The following is an 18551-nucleotide window of genomic DNA, read 5'->3' on the forward strand; positions in this document are numbered from 1 at the left end:
ACCTGAATAACCTTTCTACGGAGTCTTGTGTACGGTATAACGCTCCTCGTGCTGCACCGCACCCCAGGGGCCAGGGAGCTGTCCCACGCAACCTCCACGGCTTTGGGGCAAACCTGGGAGCCCCACGCGCCCGGAAGGGCAACCGTCGGTCATTTCATCCCTCGGGGGGGAGAAAAAACAAACGGGATTTGTGCCGGGAGGTGCCGGGCGGTGTCAGCAGATGGGCTGGACGCCGACCCGCGCAGGCCGCACTGCGCCCCGGCAGGAAACGGCGGCTCCCGCTTGCCGCGGGCCTCGCTCTGCCACCGCCAGGGCCGTTACCTCCCGTCGCGTTTCGGGCTGGGCTGGCCTTCCGCACGCCGCTGAGGCTGAGAAAGCAACTTCAGCTCTCTCCCTCCGCTGACATCAACTAAAGCGGGCCCCGCCGCGGGGAGCTCTCGGCCCCGAGCGCGGCCGCAGCGCTGCGCACACGGCGCCGGTGGGCCCGCGGCCGCGGCCGCCGCAGTGGGGCGGGACCGCTCCCGGCCCCCTCACGCCCGGCCGGCCTGGGGGCGGGGCGTCGCGGCGGGTTGGGAGGGAATTTTGCGGTGCAGCCTTTCCCATTGGTGGTCGCGAACGCTCATCTTCGCAGCGCCCCAGTCAGATGCCGCGGGTCGCACCGGCGGCCGCCTCCGTAGCAAGAGTCGGCCGGAGGCTCCGCCCGCACCCGGCCGACCGCCGAAACGGCCGCGAACAGTCCTCGCCCCCTCCTGCCGTCTCCGCCAATCACATCCCCACAGCTTGGCCTCCGGCAGCCAATCGGAAGCTGCCGCTGCTGTCATTCACGAAGCTTTGCTTTGCTTTCCCTCCCGCTCTCCCCTCGGCGGGGCCCGGTTGCGCGCCGGTGCGGCGGGCGGGGCGGGGCGGGGCGGGCGTAGGGGCGGGAGCTGGAGGAGGAGGAGGAGGAGGAGCAGGAGGAGGAGCTGCGGCTGCCGCCGCCGCCGCCGCCGCCGGCGGAGGTTTCAGTACCTCGGAGAACGGCTGCGAGCGCGCCGTAGGGGCGAGAGCCGCCGCCGCCGCCCTCCGCTCCCCTCTCCCCTGCCCCGCTCCTCTCCCGCCCCGCCTCTCCCCGCTCCCCGGCGCCCGCGTGGAGCGTTAGGAACCGGCCGCCTCAAAGCGGGCGGCCCCGCCAGGCGAGTCGCCCCGTTCTACCCCCCGGCGCCGAGGGAGTCCGGTCCCCCCGGAGCGGCCCCGAAGCGGGGTGGGGGGAGGCACGGCGACGGCACAGGCTCGGTGACCGGGACGGGCGGGAGGGCTTGAGGGCATCCGTCACCTCAGCGACGGGACGGGTAGTCAGCCCGGGACGGCCGGGCTGGCTGAGGGGGGTCGCTCGTTACCGTCGCTCGGTCCCTTTACGGAGCGGCGGGTGGGGTGGGGGGGGTGGCGAGGAAAGTGAGGGTCTCCCACCCCTCCGTGGGGCGGCCGCGCACCGGCCCGGCCGGGAGTCCGAGGGGGAGCGAGGGGGGGCAGGTAACGCGGCGGTGGGGAGAGGGAATCCGCTCCCCCGAAACCCTGGAGGCGAAGATACCCCTGACTGAGAGGCTTGGGAGGGGAAGGGGGGAAATTGAACGCACCCGAATTTTTGTAGTTTTGTTGAAATAATCAAGTGCCGACGGCAGATTTTTAGGCAGGAAAAAAAAAAAAAAAAAAAAAAAAAAGATAGAGAGTTGGAGCCTACTGTTTTGGATGCCGGCTTGAATTTTTTGTTTACTTTCCGGTTTTAACCACTGCTAAATGTGGATTTTGTGAGAGAACCCGATGGCGGTTGTGCCATTGTTCCTTGCTTGAACGTAAATCTTAGTTCTGCTGCTTGTGGATTTCCCCCCCCCAATTATTTATTTACTTTTTAAAAGGACCTTTCCAGCTAGCTTTTACGCCTGACAAAATGAAGCCTTTGTATTTTGCAATCAATTATACCTAATATTGACAGTCTGTTTAGTCCAAGAGACTTAAAGTGCTGCCTCACTCAGAGGACCATTAAAGACTTTCTGTTTTGCTACATGTAGCTGAATGTGTTACTGCACATCCTTTCTCTCCCCCCAAATCTTCCAAAAGATTTTTCCAAAATGAAGAAATTTAATTTTCGCAAAGTTTTGGATGGTTTAACTGCCTCATCCCCTGGTGGAAGCAGTGGTGGTGGCAGTGGTGGTGGAAGTGGGGCTGGTGGTGGCTCCATGCACCCAGGAGGGACTGCAGGAGCTGCAGGGACACCCAGAGACGAGATCCAGGAGACGCTCACTTCTGATTATTTCCAAATTTGTAAGGTAAGGGCTGTATTATTTTTTTTTTTTACTATGGCAATAATAAAAGCTATGTTGTGTGTGTGGGCAGCAAATTGATTCCAATAAGCCTTTTACTTGAGAACTGCAGTGGTTGTATAAGGACTTTGGAATGAACAGATCTCAATGTTTTGGGGTTTGTTTTTTTTTTTTTTTGTTTCTTCCTGCTGCAGAGTTGGGGTGGTCAGTAAGTTAATAAAAAAATCTTGCTTTCAGCCTTCAGAACCAAATCCTAAGTTCACACTTGAACCCCAAACTAGTAACAAGATTGTGGGCAGGGAAGCAAATCAATTGGTTCTAGTACAGATAACATTTACAAGTCATTAGAAATTCAAAATTGAAAACATCTACTTCCTCTCCTCACTCTTCTCATCCTCTCTTCCTTTCCTTCCCCTTTTTAAGAAAAAAGGCACAAGCTGGAAATAAAAGCTAGTGCAATGATTACTGAACCTAGCATTTCAATTATTTGTGAGGGATTGGATGTAGATTCAGGGTGTTCTTTTAGCGTTAGTACTGAAGATCATGATTATATGACAGTGAACTTAGTGGGACAGCATAAATGCCAAAAGTTGCCAAATCTGTTTGGCATTGGCTTTTATGTGTTTGTTAGGTCCTTAAGTGGGAATTTTCTTTGAGTATAAAGCGTAGGCTATCCCTCTGTGTTTTATGTTTTGTATCCATTTTCTGCAACTCAGCTTTCAGTGGTGTTCTTAAATGCACAAGTAAAATCAGTGCAAACTATTTGGTAGTCTGACCAACCCTGGAATGTGAAAATCATACTTTTGTAATGAAGACCAAAAACAAAAGGAGAGATTTTATTACGATCCTCTGTTGTTATCTTTAACTGACATTAATTCTATTGGCTTTACTAGAAGTTTTGTTTGGATGTTTGTTTTGCGTAGAAGCTTCAAACCCAGAATTTTTAATTAGTGAAACATACATTATTAAGAGTAAATGAACTTCACCTATTAAGTATGCTTTCCTTTAATTAACCAGATACCAACTGATTTGAAATTTAGGTTATGGCCAACTCCAGCGCGTTCTCATTTCTTTTTGTGTTTTGGGAAGAAGGAAGAAACATAAACAAACAAGACAAGCCTGTAAGACAGTTTGTGCCCAGATCTGGTCCTTGTGAAACACACAGCTTTCCTGATCACGGAGAGCATGATTCTAATTCCAATTGGTTTTCAGCTACAGCTAGTGTCAAAACTCTTACAGAGTTCAGGGGGAGGAAAGATGAGCCCCTATGACTTAGAGTCAGAGACCTTTGGAATAGGTTCTACGTAATTCTGATTTCCAGAGGTTTTATAGTTCTCAGCCATACTGAACCCAAACAGGTTCAGGCCTTCTGAGTCAAATTATTCTCTTGTTTAATAAAGTGTCAGTGATCAGTGCATTGGAATCATAACTGTTTCCCAGGTTTGAATTTGACTCCTTTTGCTTGTGTATACAGTAATTTAGCATTTTGTGAACTTCCAGGTATTCAGTACAGCAATTTCCCATTTTTTTTTTTCATTTCAGTAGAAAGATAATGCAAATAATCAAGATTCTAATGATATTTTATTGTAAGTCTGACATTCTGAGACTTCTAAGGCTGAAGCTCAACATGATTCTTCATGATTAAGTCATTTGACAGGGACAAAGATCTGTATTTAGCATATGTTTTTATTTTATAAGTTGTATTTGCAAAAATAGGCAATATAAGATGAAAATAAATTAATTTTCTGCGTAATCTCTGTTATTTCCCTTCTTTGTCTTGCTATTAGTTGAAGACAGTTTGTGTTATTTACTCATCAATCTACTTGGAAACAGATCTGATAGATCTACTTGGAAATAGATACAATTGGTGTATATGGCTATGTCATTTTGAGAAGATTTCAGGAGGCAATATTTGCCTGTGTTAGCTCTCGGTTTAAAATGTTCTCAACAAAGTAAATGTATAGGAAGGCTTTTGGTTGCTTGCAGCAGCCCTTGCTTATGAATGCATGGTACTGCAGATATAGTATACAAAATTCCAGCTTCCTTTTTTCAATATACAAAAGCATGCTAGATGCAAGCTTCCAAAATACTCAGTGACTATGTGCTCATGAGATACCGCAATGTTTATTCAACAGGCTCTACTTAATCAGCTGTATTGCAGTTTGGTAACATTACAGGCATGTTTGAGAGAACTAAAAAAACCCCACAGGCCCCAATCCTGTGTTCTGTACTGTGCGAGTGTACCAAAGGCAGTGGGACTCGACGCAGGCGCAGCTTTGATCCTGTATGCTTCAGGGTGCAGGATCTGAGCCATAATTTGTTACCTCAATCAATTTGAATTAAATTAAAAATACAGCCAGACACATATAATGCAAACTTTGTCTTCCCTGAGCTTTTGCTGTGTAGAACTTCTGGTATTTCAATTGTCTGTTTTCATGTTAAGTTACATAAGTTAAATAGGCTGCATACTTAAGGATCCATGATCTGTGATCCTGCTGCAAACATAACTAGTAAAGCTAATGGCAGTTTTGGTTCGTTCTGATCTGCACGATCAAGGCAGGTGGGCTTCATAGTCTAAGTAGCACCTCAAACTGGTTTTCCTTTCTTTGCCGATTATAAAATCATTTAGATATGAAACATAAAAGCTGACTCATACTTAAGATTTAAAGGGCCTTACTGTTCAGTTTTTATTTAAATAAATTGCCTTTCTGAAGTTTGTGGGAGGTCTGCTTGACTAAAAACACAGATCCAGTCCTCTACCAGAACACTGGTTTTATTGGTAATGTACCTGATTTCATTAGTAACACACCTGAAAACTGCCTCTCCATTTTGTGACATTTTTAGGATGCTTATTTCCACAGTGTCTTTTTGAGATCCAGATTAGAACTTAATAGAAGTAAGCTGAATTTTTCATTTTACACGGAGATGTTCACAATGAGTTAATTTGGGCCTTTATATTTAAATCATTAATGTAATTTTCTGTGTTGAAAGACTAAAAAGGTAATATTCTGGAAACTATTACAGTGCTACAGCCTTTTTTAAACATGATAAATTTATATGCTGGTAGCTGTACTCATCAATCAGTGGCACCCTTTTCAAAGTATTCGTGCAATGTGAAATTTTGTCAGAACTGTATTTTGTGGCAAGGGGAAGCTGAGATATGTTTGTTATATCTAGGACTGCTCTTGGGATTTGGGTATCCAAACGGAAATCATGAAAATACTGATTATAGTTCACATTAATTGAACTGAATGTGTGAGATAGCAGCCTCATGCCAAAAACTAGGCACGATCCAGTAGAATGTGTTAGTAAAGTCTATATTAATTTTAATGGAGATAGGCCTAGTTTCCTCAGTTTTGCTCCTTTATATTTTCCCTCTGTATATATAGCTTTTTTTCTGGCAAGGACTTTTTGGCTCACCTATGTTTGTCCATAGCATACAGAAACAAAAATACAGCACTGGTGAGAGATCTATTGATATAGGAAGCAAGAAGATCACAGTAGGATGTTGTAAATCATTTGAGTAGAACTTTGAGCGGAAAGAACAGAAAAGGAGGAAACAGTGATTTTATTACTTTTGCAGAAGGTTGATTGTTAGGGAATGATGCAGCTAGGAAAAAACAAATAAGAATGAAGATGTGTATTTTTTGAACATAAAATGTGTGTTCTTTATGAAAATGGGTTTCCCATAGAGAACTACCTGAGTTTTTATTGAAGAACAATCATAGGGATGAATTTGTGGAGCATGATGTTAATAACTTTATGCAGAAAATGTTTGAAATCAAGACTTCAGTTAAGAGCACAGTAACAGCTGCACTTTACTAGAGGTACAATTAATCTAGTCCAGTATGTTTTCTTTAGCTGTAGGTAGCAACCAGATACCCTAGAAGTTGTTCAAGAACCACCGAGTTAATCATCTTCTCATAGAATTATTCCCCAAATACTGATGGCTATGGACTACCTTTAAACCCCAAAGCATGAGATTTGTATTCTCTCCAAAAGTGGTCTTCAGTGTTATTACTGGGTAGTCCTGCTAGCTAATAAACATCCCTTTGAATCTTGCTGTATTATACATATTGATAGTACAATCATAGTTTCATCATGCGCATCACCCAGTTTTTATACAAAACCCGTGGAGGCCAGCATAATTTTAGGTTTTTGTTGAAACTCGTATGGAAGCCCATGGCCAATTACAATTGTGCCTTCCTAACCCTACTTATCTTTGACAAAAACAGGCCCTCAAGATGCATCCGATCAGTAGCCAACTTAAATACCTTATTTGTCTGGTTTTCCTGTAAGGTGCTCTTAAATTTTAATTCCCAGTTTGTAGATGGTAATACTTATCAACCTATGAAGATGAACATTTAGTCCCTCTGACAGCAGTCAAGTAGGTACTTTAACAGCAAATGCAACATGACTTTCAATGATAATAGAGAGAAAATTAATTTTTTAAGGACAGTTTAAGAACAATTCAGCAGTAGCACATAGTTCTATTTTTGGTATGAATAATAATAATAAAAAAAAGTCTTTGTTATAAGCTATCCCTAGCGTTTTAGTTAGCTTGAGCTCTTTGGTTAATCTGTGTTGTTTCCCTAGTAAGGTCATTCAGGAGAGGGGAAAAAAAAAGTGCGTGAAATGCTACATTTTGGAGAAAACCCATTTTAAAATAAGTATTAACCCTTACTTGTAAGTGTTCAGAGTTCATTTGATACTTAAATGGTAAAAAAGATAATGTTGGGAAGAATTTTTCCAGTTTGGATCTAATGTTAGATGCAAAACCCTAGTCTTTAAAACTACTGAGTCATAAATGACACTTCTGTAATTAAATTATGGAAGCTTTATGAAATATATGATAACATAATTTATTTTTCTTTTTAAAATGTTTGTATTAATTAGGATAGGACTCATCAGTGACAGACAGCATAGCATGTTAAAAACTTTTTTTTTTTTAAGAACTTTGATTATTTTAAGCTACCTATAGTAGTGTAACTGGACTCTCTTTTTTTTTGTTTGTTTTTGTTGTTGTTGTTGTTGTTGTTGTTTGTTTGTTTGTTTTGTTTTTTTTTTTGTTTTTTTTTTTTTTTGAAAATACCTGTCTTTTTGCATCAATATGTTTGAATATTAATCGTAAATGTACTAATGCAGACCCTTTACAGCCAATACATGCAATTACAGCTTCAAAACCATTTTAAGACTTTTAAGGTTGCAAAACAAAGCACTCGAAAGTTCCAAATTTTCTAAATTAAGTTTCCTTGCATGTACAACCTTTAATTACATGATCCCATATTTCTTCTATAGATCTAATTTAATAAAACAAATAGTGCTTGCTCAATGGAAAGCACTTCAATATTTCTTTGGATACTTAGAACTCAGAGCATACCTGAATATTAAGTTCCCCATGGACTTTTGCAACAGAAGTGCTCTCCACTGTAGTTTTTAAAGCTTTATAAACATTAATGAATTGACCTTCATAATATTTATGTGAGGTGGAGATGATATTATTCCTGCTGTATAGATGAGGAACCAAGGCACATAAAATCCCAAATGCCAGATTTAGTGTCCACTGTTCTGAGTTTCCAGTTTGACCTGTTTGAATCTAATTTTTTTAGCATATTCAATGTTTTTATACCACTTATGTTTTCCCATAATGCCTCCCATTGTTTTCACATTCTGTTTCAAGTATTTTGCACACCTATAAGGTAGACTTCAGTCTAGTTATTCATACTGTCAATGTGTATGTCCATCTGAATTTCGTTCCTGTCTCAAATGACTACAGATGGAATGTTGGCTCTGCATTGGACCTGTCAGTTGTACCTAAGATGTCTGAATATCATCAACCTCCATTATCTTAAACTGGTCAATCACAAAATGGAAACATGATTAGCAGCCACCTGTGGAAAGCTTAATTCATGGCCCTTCACTTGATCATTTATAAAACTAAGTGAGAAGAGCATTGAGAAAATTTCAGTTCTGCAGTTTTCTATCCGAATTGTACCTTGCACCTTCCTATTTTGTACCAAATGGACAAGTTTGGCAGATGACAACTCTTTAATTGTTTACTTTTGGTTTGTTTGTGGGACTCACCAGACTGTACTATGTGTGGAGTAAAGCAAAAGTTCTATGGCAGGAAAAGATAATTTAATTAATCCCTACAGGAGGGGAACATTCATGTTGCATAGATTATTTTAGTTATTCTAATTTTTCTGTTTTTTATGGTTGACCCTACATTTTTGGCCATATAAGAATCATAGAATATCCTGAGTTGGAAGGGACCCACAAGAATCACTGAGTTCAACTCCTGACTCCACACAAGGCAGACCTGAAAGTTAAACTATTTACTGTAATTTTGTGTGCCGTTTTAAGTGGGTTTTTTTTTTGGATTTTGTTTTGGTTCTTTAATCCAAGGTTTCATTAATCTCAGTCATGTGGAGTCCCTGAATTGAAATTCAGGATATACTTTTTCCTCACAAGAAAGAAAGAATGTCCCTCCTTGCTGAAAATATATATTAAGGATAGCTTAATATTCTCTCTCTTCAGGGACCACTTTTTCACAGGGACTTGTTCAGAGATCAAGCCATCATAACAGAACTCCAGTGTTCCCTCCCTGAGCTGATGGTGGGACTGGGAAATCCCTGGATATCCTGGAAATGGTGAAAAAAACCACCATGGAACGTAGTGTCCTCACAGTTACATAGCACACAGACACCTACAATCTGGTGTGGTGATGCCGCTTCTCATCTTGCGAGAACTGTACTGAGTTTATACCTGGAACGCAGAGATTTTCTCACTAAGTTAATTCCCATCCCCAATTTTTCTCTTGTTGTCTCTCCTTTATTTTGTGTTCCATCATTTTTATCTTAACTCACTGCTGGTGGGAACTGGACACACTGGATATACTGTACCTCACCTGTGGGCCACCATTTAATGATAAATTTTCTTACTGTTGTGGTGAGAAAAGCGATTTTGAATCTTTTCTGGGAGGATGGAGGAAATTCAGTGTGGTTGGCCCATATCTTAGGGAGTGTTCTGATCGCAGAGCTGTTGTGTAAAACATGGGTTGTATAAGCAACTTTTTTTTTCTACTTATTTCTGAAAGAAAAAGACCTATACCTCATTTTTTAAATAAATCACTGAGAAATTGCTTTCAATTTCAGTAAGAACTAAGAATAAGTTTCAATAAGAACTTAGGGTTTATGAATAAAAATATCAAGTAGTGGAAGGTTTTTGTGTTTTTTTTTTTTTTTTTTTTTTTTCTAAGTAGAAATACATATTTTACATAAAACATGCAGCTGTCATCAGCAGAGGTAAACTAAATCTAAGACAGAGCTCATTCTCACTTGGTTAGTTTAGATGAATCTTCATTCATATCTGACTCTTTTTCTGAGATACCTGATACTCCCAAATCCCTTTTTGGAGTCCGTGTGAAAATACTGTGAAAAGTTAGTATTAGTTCGTTCACTTTATAAACAGAGTAAAGGAAGCAGAAGTGAACTAATATACCCTAAGCTACATGAGTGTACTGATCTATTGGCTATTCTAAGAAAAAACGTTGATAAAATCAGCTTATAGGGATATATTAATTTGTCACAATGTATGTTAGAATCATTCTAAGGGGAAGTTAGTGGACTGTATGATTAGAACTATAAGTAACGTGCATCTGGGGAGAGGAGAGAAAGCAATATTGTTAGGTACAGATGGCTGGTAAATAAGCTCAAATGTAATAAGATGTTATCTTTGTGCAGTGTTGTGTCCATTCCTAACAGATCACCAGCAAAGGCTATGAATAGTAAAAAATACTAGAGACAATCTGTCGCCTGTAGCTAGGGTCAAAGTCTGATGAGGTACACTTTTTATGGTTCCTTTGAAGTTAAGTTGTATACAGTACTGACAAAAAAAAGTCAAAACCAAACAAACCAAACAACCCCCCCCTAAAAACCGACCCTTAGTATTTAAGGCTTTGAGTTGATGAATGCATGTACTTAAAAGCAGCCTTACTGAATCCAATGGTATGTGTGCAGATACAGGTGTATATGGTGGCATGTCTCTTTGCAGAATTTTAATCCAATCAATTAAAAATAATTGCTTGTATTTAATTTAAAAATCTGCTATATAAGAATGCTGTGAGGTCAAACACTCGGAAATCAGGTGGCTTATTCAGCTACTATTCAGTTATGTTGATGTGTGGCAACCTAGTCTTCATTGCATCTTTTTATTTTCCTGAAGTGTCTACTAATATTTTGTTGCTCTCCTCCATCACATTTGGTTTGAACAGTACACAACCTATGGGAAGGATGGGTGCTGTTCTCTGTGTGTCCTTTGCAGTGGTTCCTGTGAGAAACATCTCTTCATTATCCACTGGACATCACAAAAAGTCATATTAAATAAATTATGAATGCTCATCTCAGCTTTGTTCATCCCATTCCATCTATTGTATCCCTTAAGGATGGGTATGTGCTCTCAGTTACACCTGTACAGCATCAGTTGTATTGCAGATACGCAGCTGTAGGTGTGGATGAAACTTAATTGTAGTGCATCCAAAGAACCCTAGTTTATTCATCATATATCCCTACATATATTTTTAAATGCTCACTGAATGAGGCAGAGGCAGGAAAACTGGCATGTGGTTATGTAAAGAGATCTGGTTCTTACGATCTTTGGATATAGTGTCTTCATTTGTGACTGTGAGCTATGCCCTTGGCAGCATTATGGGCAATGCAGTGGGGGATAGTCATGTGCAAGATCTGCTGGATTTCACTGCTGTTAGAGGGCAAAAAGTTGCCACAAAATATCTCCATTTCATTTGGAATGTATCTTCACCATAGGGGAGTTGAGATGCTGGCCAATATCTCCAGATTAAATTCTCAGTTCAACATCAGAAAAAAAAAGTCCTTAAATAGCATACACGAGGCATACAGAAAGAAGGTAAGGGAATATTAATTATTAATTAATAATAAGTAGTAAACAGTGTTGTAAATGCTAGTAATGAAATTTGGTCATAGCATTTGTATACAGGAAAGCCAAATTATGTTGCAAAATTAAGAGACTTCCACAGGAGTACACCAATAATACTGATTATATCAAAGTAGAGTTTTAACACTGTGTTTCTATAGCTTTTTTTTTAAAAAAAAACCCTTCAAGAACTTTTATCATAGTAGCAAAATTTTCTTCTATCATAGTAGCATGGAATTTTCTTGGTAATTTTTTTTTAATTCTCCAATATGGCTGATTTATTTTGTTTTTTAATTAAAATACTCTGAAAGCATCAAACAAAACATCTACTTCAGAACAGTAACCACAATCATCCATAACAGAACAGAACATAATCAGCCTAATGTAGCAACATTCTAGAAAATCCAAAAATGGGAAGACATACAAAATTAAAGTTGGTCTGGTGTCACTTTAATAAAAATAGTTGTTGGTTTTTTTTTTTTTTTTAATTTCTTATTAAAGTTATGAAATTATGCTATTATCTACATCCACAGTCATAGTGAAGACAAAAATATTTTCCTTTCAGGGCTGTCAGATATGTTGAATGATTTTACAATTCTCGTAAATACCCATAAAACAGATCTCCATCAGGCAGATATTATTCTGAACCAAACTATTTCAAGTTCTAGAGTAATAGGGTTAAATGATGCAGCAACAACAACAAAATCAATATGAACTACTATTTGAATTACTTTGACTATAATGGTTCCCCATTTGGACAGAAGTCTTGCTTAAGTAGGTAGGCCAAATTGAACTTTGAAATCAGTGTTTTAGACTGTTTTTTTTTTTTTTTTTTTTTTTATTATTTTACATTAAAGCCAAGACCTAATAGAGTTTTATTAAAGTCCATGGCACTTTTTCTATGCGTTGATGCCCTATTTCTTCTTGCTAGTTTAACTGGCAAGAGTGGGGAGTCCGTTATAGAACATTTACTGAGAAATGGATGCAATTCCTTTATTGTATTCTCAATTTTCCTCCCTTTTTATTATTTTTTTTTTTCTTTTTTTAAACCTGGTAGAGTTCTTTCAGAAAGAATGGGAAGGAGAGAGGGGAATTCATTTTGCATACAATGTGTTCTCTTGAACTTAGGATTTCTCCAAAGGGGATAATACTTACCTTGGGATGACTATATTCCTGTATTACCCTGTAACTTATTTTATTAACTTATTATGCTGTAACTCAGCGCTGTGGTAGAGGTGACAAGATGGTGTAGTTGTCAGGCGGTTGTTTGGCCACAGCAGCACTGGTTTAAATAGATCAAATGAGTAAGATTAAAATCCAACCACTCTGCTTTGAGCAGGGGGTGTTGGACTGGAGAGTCTGCATAGTTCCCTGCCAACCTCACCTGTGCTGTGAACTGGGAATAATGCAGTTCAGCGATCAACGTAATTTTATTTGTTTGTGGAATTTTCTGTCTGAATTATAGTAATTTTTTATTTTTGATACACTACAGTATATTGCAAAGAACAAGCGTGAGGAAAATGCTTTTTGAAATTCAGAAGCCCTTATTTTTCTCCCGTGGTTCACTTCACTTGGCTATTTGTATCAATATGAATTATATGTGAATAGGACCATCCTTATTTGATGGTCTTTAACATCCAGTTTGCAGATCTGAAAATGACAGTGGAAAACCACATCTCTGAAGTTTCTGCATAGATTTTTGTCGTGAAAGGAGGAACTTTAGTGGAGACTGAAAGATTTCTTCTTCATTTTAGTTATTTATTTTTTAAACTAATTGTTTGGAATATGACTTCGGATGTACTTTCTTTTTCAGGGCCAAGCAATATGAGGAAATTGAAAAACTATGTAATGTGTGGTAGAACTAGCAAGTTACAAAATGTCATATGGTCTGCATATGACAGACTTTTAAAAAGCTAGTCTATGGACTTTTTAAAAGCTAGTAGAGTGAAAACAATACATATTAAAAATATAGACTTGATAGTAATTTTTGCAACCTTATGTTTTAGTTTCTTTTTCCCTTGGAAGCAGCTCAGTGTACTTAAAAAAAGATTTCATATGTTCATAGTAGAAAAATGTATAATACACAAGTCAGTTAATTTCAAATACTCTAATATTTCTCTCTGATTTTTTTCACATACATATAATTATCAGTGTATAATATTTGCAAAACTAAGCTGTTAAAATTCAGGGGGTAGTTGAAGTCTACTTTATGTCCATGACTGATATTTTCTCAAAATTCTACTGTACTATAAAAAAATAAGTTTTGTAATTTAAAAATGAAAAGACCAAAAAAAATTTGCCTATTTCTGAAATTATTATTCTTCTATGCCAAAAGTTGTGTGTGTAAGTACTATGATACTATTTTACTAATCTGGTTGTTCCCTGTGCGTATCCTTTCTTCCTGGCCCTGTATTCCCTACTTCAATAACACTTCTCTTTTTCCCTTGCTTACCCATATTTTCCATGTTTTTTTCTTTTCCATGTTTTTTTCTTTACCATGTTTTTTTCTTTACCATGTTTTTTTCTTTACCATGTTTTTTTCTTTACCATGTTTTTTTCTTTACCATGTTTTTTTCTTTACCATGTTTTTCTCCACCAATACCAACCTCCTTTTTCTCCCTCTCTCAGATGCACTGCTGCTGGTGAAGAAAATAAGATCATAAGAAATACCCTGCTGGGACAAACCAATGGTCCATATCACCCAGCAGTCAGTCTCTGACAGTAGCAATAGAATATGTCATTTAGGGAGAGTAATAAGTTAGATCACTTTCTGCAGTCCATTCCCTTTCTAATCTCCCATCATCTACCATCACTGGATTGGAGAATACTATCCATGAATCTGTCTAATGCCTTTTTGAACCTGCTGATACTGTTAGCCTTCACAACCTCCTATGGTGGCAAATTTCAGAAGTTCATTACCTGTTGTGTAAAGAAGTATTTTTTAATTTTTTTTCCTGTTTCAAACTAGTCTTTCATTTGTTTTGAATGGCTCTGTGGTTTTGCCGAGTAAGAGTTCCACGTTTAGCTTACCGATTCTCTTGATTATCTAAATCTCAATCATATCCCTCCACAGCCTTTTCCTCTCCAAACTTAAGTTTCAGCACTTTTAGTCTTTCATGACAAGACGTGTGTCCATCACCTTGAGCATTAGTTGTCTTTCCTGTATCAGCTCTGACTTGACTACTTCTTCAGGTGTGGAGACTAGAGCTGCATACGGTACTCAAGTAATGGGCTCACAGAAGTTTTATATAGCAGTAAAATGATGCCCTCTGTGTTGTTCCTTATATTCTTCCTGATGATGTCCAGCATTACTTGGCTTTTGGGGTTGCTGCTGTACATTAAACCAAAGACTTCAGGCGAATGCAAACCGTGTCCACAAAATCACTTTCCTGAGTTGTAAATGTTAGTTCCAAATTCATCATTGTGTGAGCCTATTTAAGATTTTTTTTTTTCCTCCAGATTCCTTATCTTACATCTGTATACAACAAAGCTCATTTATGACCTTCTTGACCACTTATTCAGGCTAGTGAGGTCTTTCAGGAGTTGGTCGCCATCGGTACTGAATTTCACTATCCAAAGGAGCTTACTATCAGCTAAGAACTTGGAGATTTCAGTATTCACTACCTTTTATAGATCATTAAAGATAGAGTAAAATTGGTCCAAGCACTCATCCATGGAGCACCCTACTTTTGAGTTTTCTTCATGGTAAAAATCCATTAAACCCTATCCTTTGTTTTCTGTTATCTAATCAGCTTTCAGTCCATAAAAACTTCTTTTCAGTCCCATGACAACTTTGTTTAATAACATGGCTGTGGAATGTTACTGGAAGGCTTTTGGAGAACTTCCACATATTCATACCCTCTGTATTTACATGCGTGCTGACAGCTTCATGGAATTAGAGAAAACTAGTCAGACAGGATTTCCCATTGTAGAAACCCTGCTTGCTTCCACAATGTTCTTTATCTGCATGCTCAGTCTTCATTTTACCATCTTGCCTGGGACAGCAATCGGCCTTCCCAATCTATAGTTCCAGAGGCCATTTTATAGATGGCTTTTTCCATATAACTGTTTCTAGATTTATGGAGAGTAAAAGAGCTATCTATGGGTATCTTTATCTAAGAAAAAAAAAAAAAAAAATTTTTAGAATATCCTGTCAACATGCTCAGAAGCCCTGGTTCCTAATATAGGTTAAGAGTTAAATGGAATCAGTGGCTTGGGTTTGAAATTTTGGAAAGTTTTACCTAAGCTGGAATTTTTACAAAAAAACCCCAAATCAAAACAGTAATAAAAATTACATTCCTCTTGTATTGTTTTCTTAGATTGGACACCTATTGATATCTTGTCCTCTTTTCATCTTTTCTGAGCAGGGAGCGCTTTTACCAATCAGATTCCAGGCACAGAAGCCTATAAACGAGGGATGTCATAGTCTTATAGTGATATAATGCGTGGCAGTTCATCTTTATAAGCACCCATTTTCACCTCTACAACCTTGGTGAAAGCTGTAATCACTGGCATTTTAAAAATTTCCTACATAGCTGAGTAAGAGGCTATATAGGCTTCAGTCAACACCTCATCCTCTACTCTGTAAACCAATCGATGATTTGCTTCATTGAGATTTTTACGTGTGGCATGTTGATCACAATTTGGAAGTAGATTCTACATCCTAAGTCACAGGCTTAGACTGCGTAGTTCAATTGTAACAAATAGACATCTTCTCAAAAATTATTTACCTGAGTAATTCAGTTTTGCTGTCAGATGTTACACAAAATAGGGTATCTTTAAAATTTTAGTAGAAAAGTTACAAATGTTAAGTTTATGCAAATTAGCATGAACAGTTTTGACTATAAACCCTATTACTTAATTAATACAGCTTAAAATTGAGTTTAGTCATGTATTTTCTGGAGCTATTTAGAGAATATAAAAATCACTTTAAAAAAAATAGTGTCTTTGCAGTCTAATATGAACTACCATAGGACACACGTTAAGAAAAACTCTTATACTGAAAAACTGCATTGTACAGAATGTGAATAATTATACTGGATATTGCATATTATTACTAATGCTATTTTCCTTTTTTCAGTTAATGAAATATCTCATGGTATCTTAGACAGAAAGAGATTGTTGTTATGTTCCATACAGCATATTAAAATGTTCATTGGTAGAACACTAGCAAGCCTAAATAATCAATTTCCTATATTCATTTAGGTAAATTGGTTGTGTAAAGATTATTTTAATGATGTATATATGCAATTCACCATAAGAATAGTTGCTTAAAATTATTTAAAAGAGAATAATAAAGCTGAACAAAGATTTATGCTGAAATTGTAGCTGCACTTGTAATTGTTCTGTTTCAAATAAATTATTTCACATATTACATAAACTGTATGTCCTAGGGAGCACAGACTGCCTCTAGAGACAGCATGCCAAAAAAGGAGACATAAAAGAAAGCTGGGTAATGTGGAGAAAAGGAGAAAAGCAGTCCTGGCTCCATCTGCTGTCTGCTTTTTCTCTCCATTTTTTTTTTTTTTTTTTTCCTTTTCTTTGGCACCTTATTTTTTAGGGCATTTACGGTAGGTAGGTCTCTATTTCTTGAACACAGACTGATATTTTAGTATACCCTTTTTTCTACTTTTGCCTCCTATTGAGATAGTTTAATTTTGGAAAAAGGTTCTATTTTGTTTTATATCTTCTGCTCACCACTGATAGTTTTGGTCTATATTGTTCCTACGAGACACTACTCAGTTAAGTAAGAACATACTTTTTTTGCCGACATAGAATCAGGTTAATTTTGTGTCTCTCTCCTCTTCTTCATCTGTATTAGTAAATGCTGTAAGGGAGCCCAGGCACATCATTACTCATTCTTACATGTGTGCTCACAGTAGCTTTATCAATGCATAACTGAAAAATCTGCTTCAATTGCTGGCTTTTCATGTCAATTTTTCTCACAGTCTTTGCAAATAGAAGGGTTGTTGGATCAAGGCTAAGTAGAAGAGTCTAGAGGTCTGAAGTGTTACAGTTTGTTCCTGTTCTTGTGTTGAATAGGCTTGATCTTCAGAATCACTTTTGAGGCTGCTCTAATTTGTGCCAAAATCTCAATGGTAAAGACATATTCTTCTGCGTTAACTATGTGCATTATAGCTCAGCTCTCCTTCCAAACTGTTTTTGTCCTTTATTTAGAGTCCTAATAATTATAAATATTTTACTTCAAAGCTGTTATTTACTTGGATGTCCAGTAGACTTCAATGATATTTTTTTTAGTCCACAAATATCAGAATTTCGCATTGACAAGAACTCGATTGGAATTAGTGCAAATACTCCAATTTGGAAAATGTCTGGAAAATTGAAATAACACTTTTGAGTCAATCATTGAGTTCAAGAATTTTTACTGAACTGTGATACTGAAAAGTCATATATCACTGTGCTTCTAAACTGTAGTTCTGTCTCAATAACAGGACCCAATTAAAATTTCCAAATGAAAAATCTGACTGTAGATAGAAGAAATACTGAAAATACAAAGCAAATGCCAAATAATAGGCAAGAATGCAAAGAAGTCTTTAAAAATATTGATCTTTGCATTCTTAGATATAGAAAAAAATAGTACTGAAAGCTCTAGTCATAGATAAACATCGGAAAAACTTACTGTGACTGGAATTGCTAGAAATTAAACTTTATTATAGAGAGGCTTTCTAAAAGTCAATAATTAAAAAAAAATCATTTGTGAAATATGTGTTTTTTCAGATAAGAAAGGACATTTATTCACAAGAATACAGAAATCTCAAATATAATATAAAATTAGTAATGCAGTTAGGCCAAACACTGAAAACTACAATTCATAATTCCTGATGTTTTTGTGACATGAGAGGTAAAACCATTTTTATAGTATGTAAGTCTAGTTCCAGCTTAGATGTCAGAATAAAAAAAATATACATTTGAGTAATCCTACCATTTGAGAAGATAAGGTCAAAAAAACCCCAACAAACCACAGAGCAAACCAAACCAGAAGCAGAGTTGTGGAGATCTTTGATAAATGTCTACTATAACATAAAAAGTGAGTTACTTTTATACAACTTACTGAAGTAGCATGTTTCTGGATTTTTGCAGTCTAGAAACTAATAATTAGACATTCTTTTAAAAGACATCCCATATCAGCAATGATTGAGATTTGAGATAAGTAAGATTTCTTTTAAGGAAGTGGTTATTTGCTGAAAAACATACATTTGGTTGTTCCCAAACTACTTCTGAGTATCAGTTCAAGTGTTTCCAGCTGTAATGGAAGAGTTGGAGTGATACAGCTGTAGAAATCAT

At 38.1% G+C, this 18551-nt stretch overlaps 1 protein-coding gene across 5 annotated transcripts in view; it reads left to right on the top strand.

Annotated features, from left to right (window-relative positions):
- The first annotated feature begins 1453 nt into the window (after positions 1–1453).
- Positions 1454–18551, top strand: part of STXBP5L (syntaxin binding protein 5L) — a 205905-nt gene continuing 188807 nt past the window's right edge. For 4 of the 5 annotated variants that reach the window (XM_032997513.2, XM_032997514.2, XM_032997515.2 and 1 more), the window contains exon 1: positions 1454–2303. In XM_032997513.2, coding sequence (XP_032853404.1) covers positions 2106–2303 — 198 coding nt within the window. In that variant the 5' untranslated portion in view covers positions 1454–2105. The remainder of the gene's footprint in view (positions 2304–18551) is intronic. The other variant, XM_032997517.2, reaches the window with a different exon arrangement.

Source organism: Tyto alba, unplaced genomic scaffold, assembly GCF_018691265.1.
Source record: "Tyto alba isolate M040663 unplaced genomic scaffold, T.alba_DEE_v4.0 Super-Scaffold_14, whole genome shotgun sequence".
NCBI classification, from domain to species: Eukaryota; Metazoa; Chordata; class Aves; order Strigiformes; family Tytonidae; genus Tyto; species Tyto alba.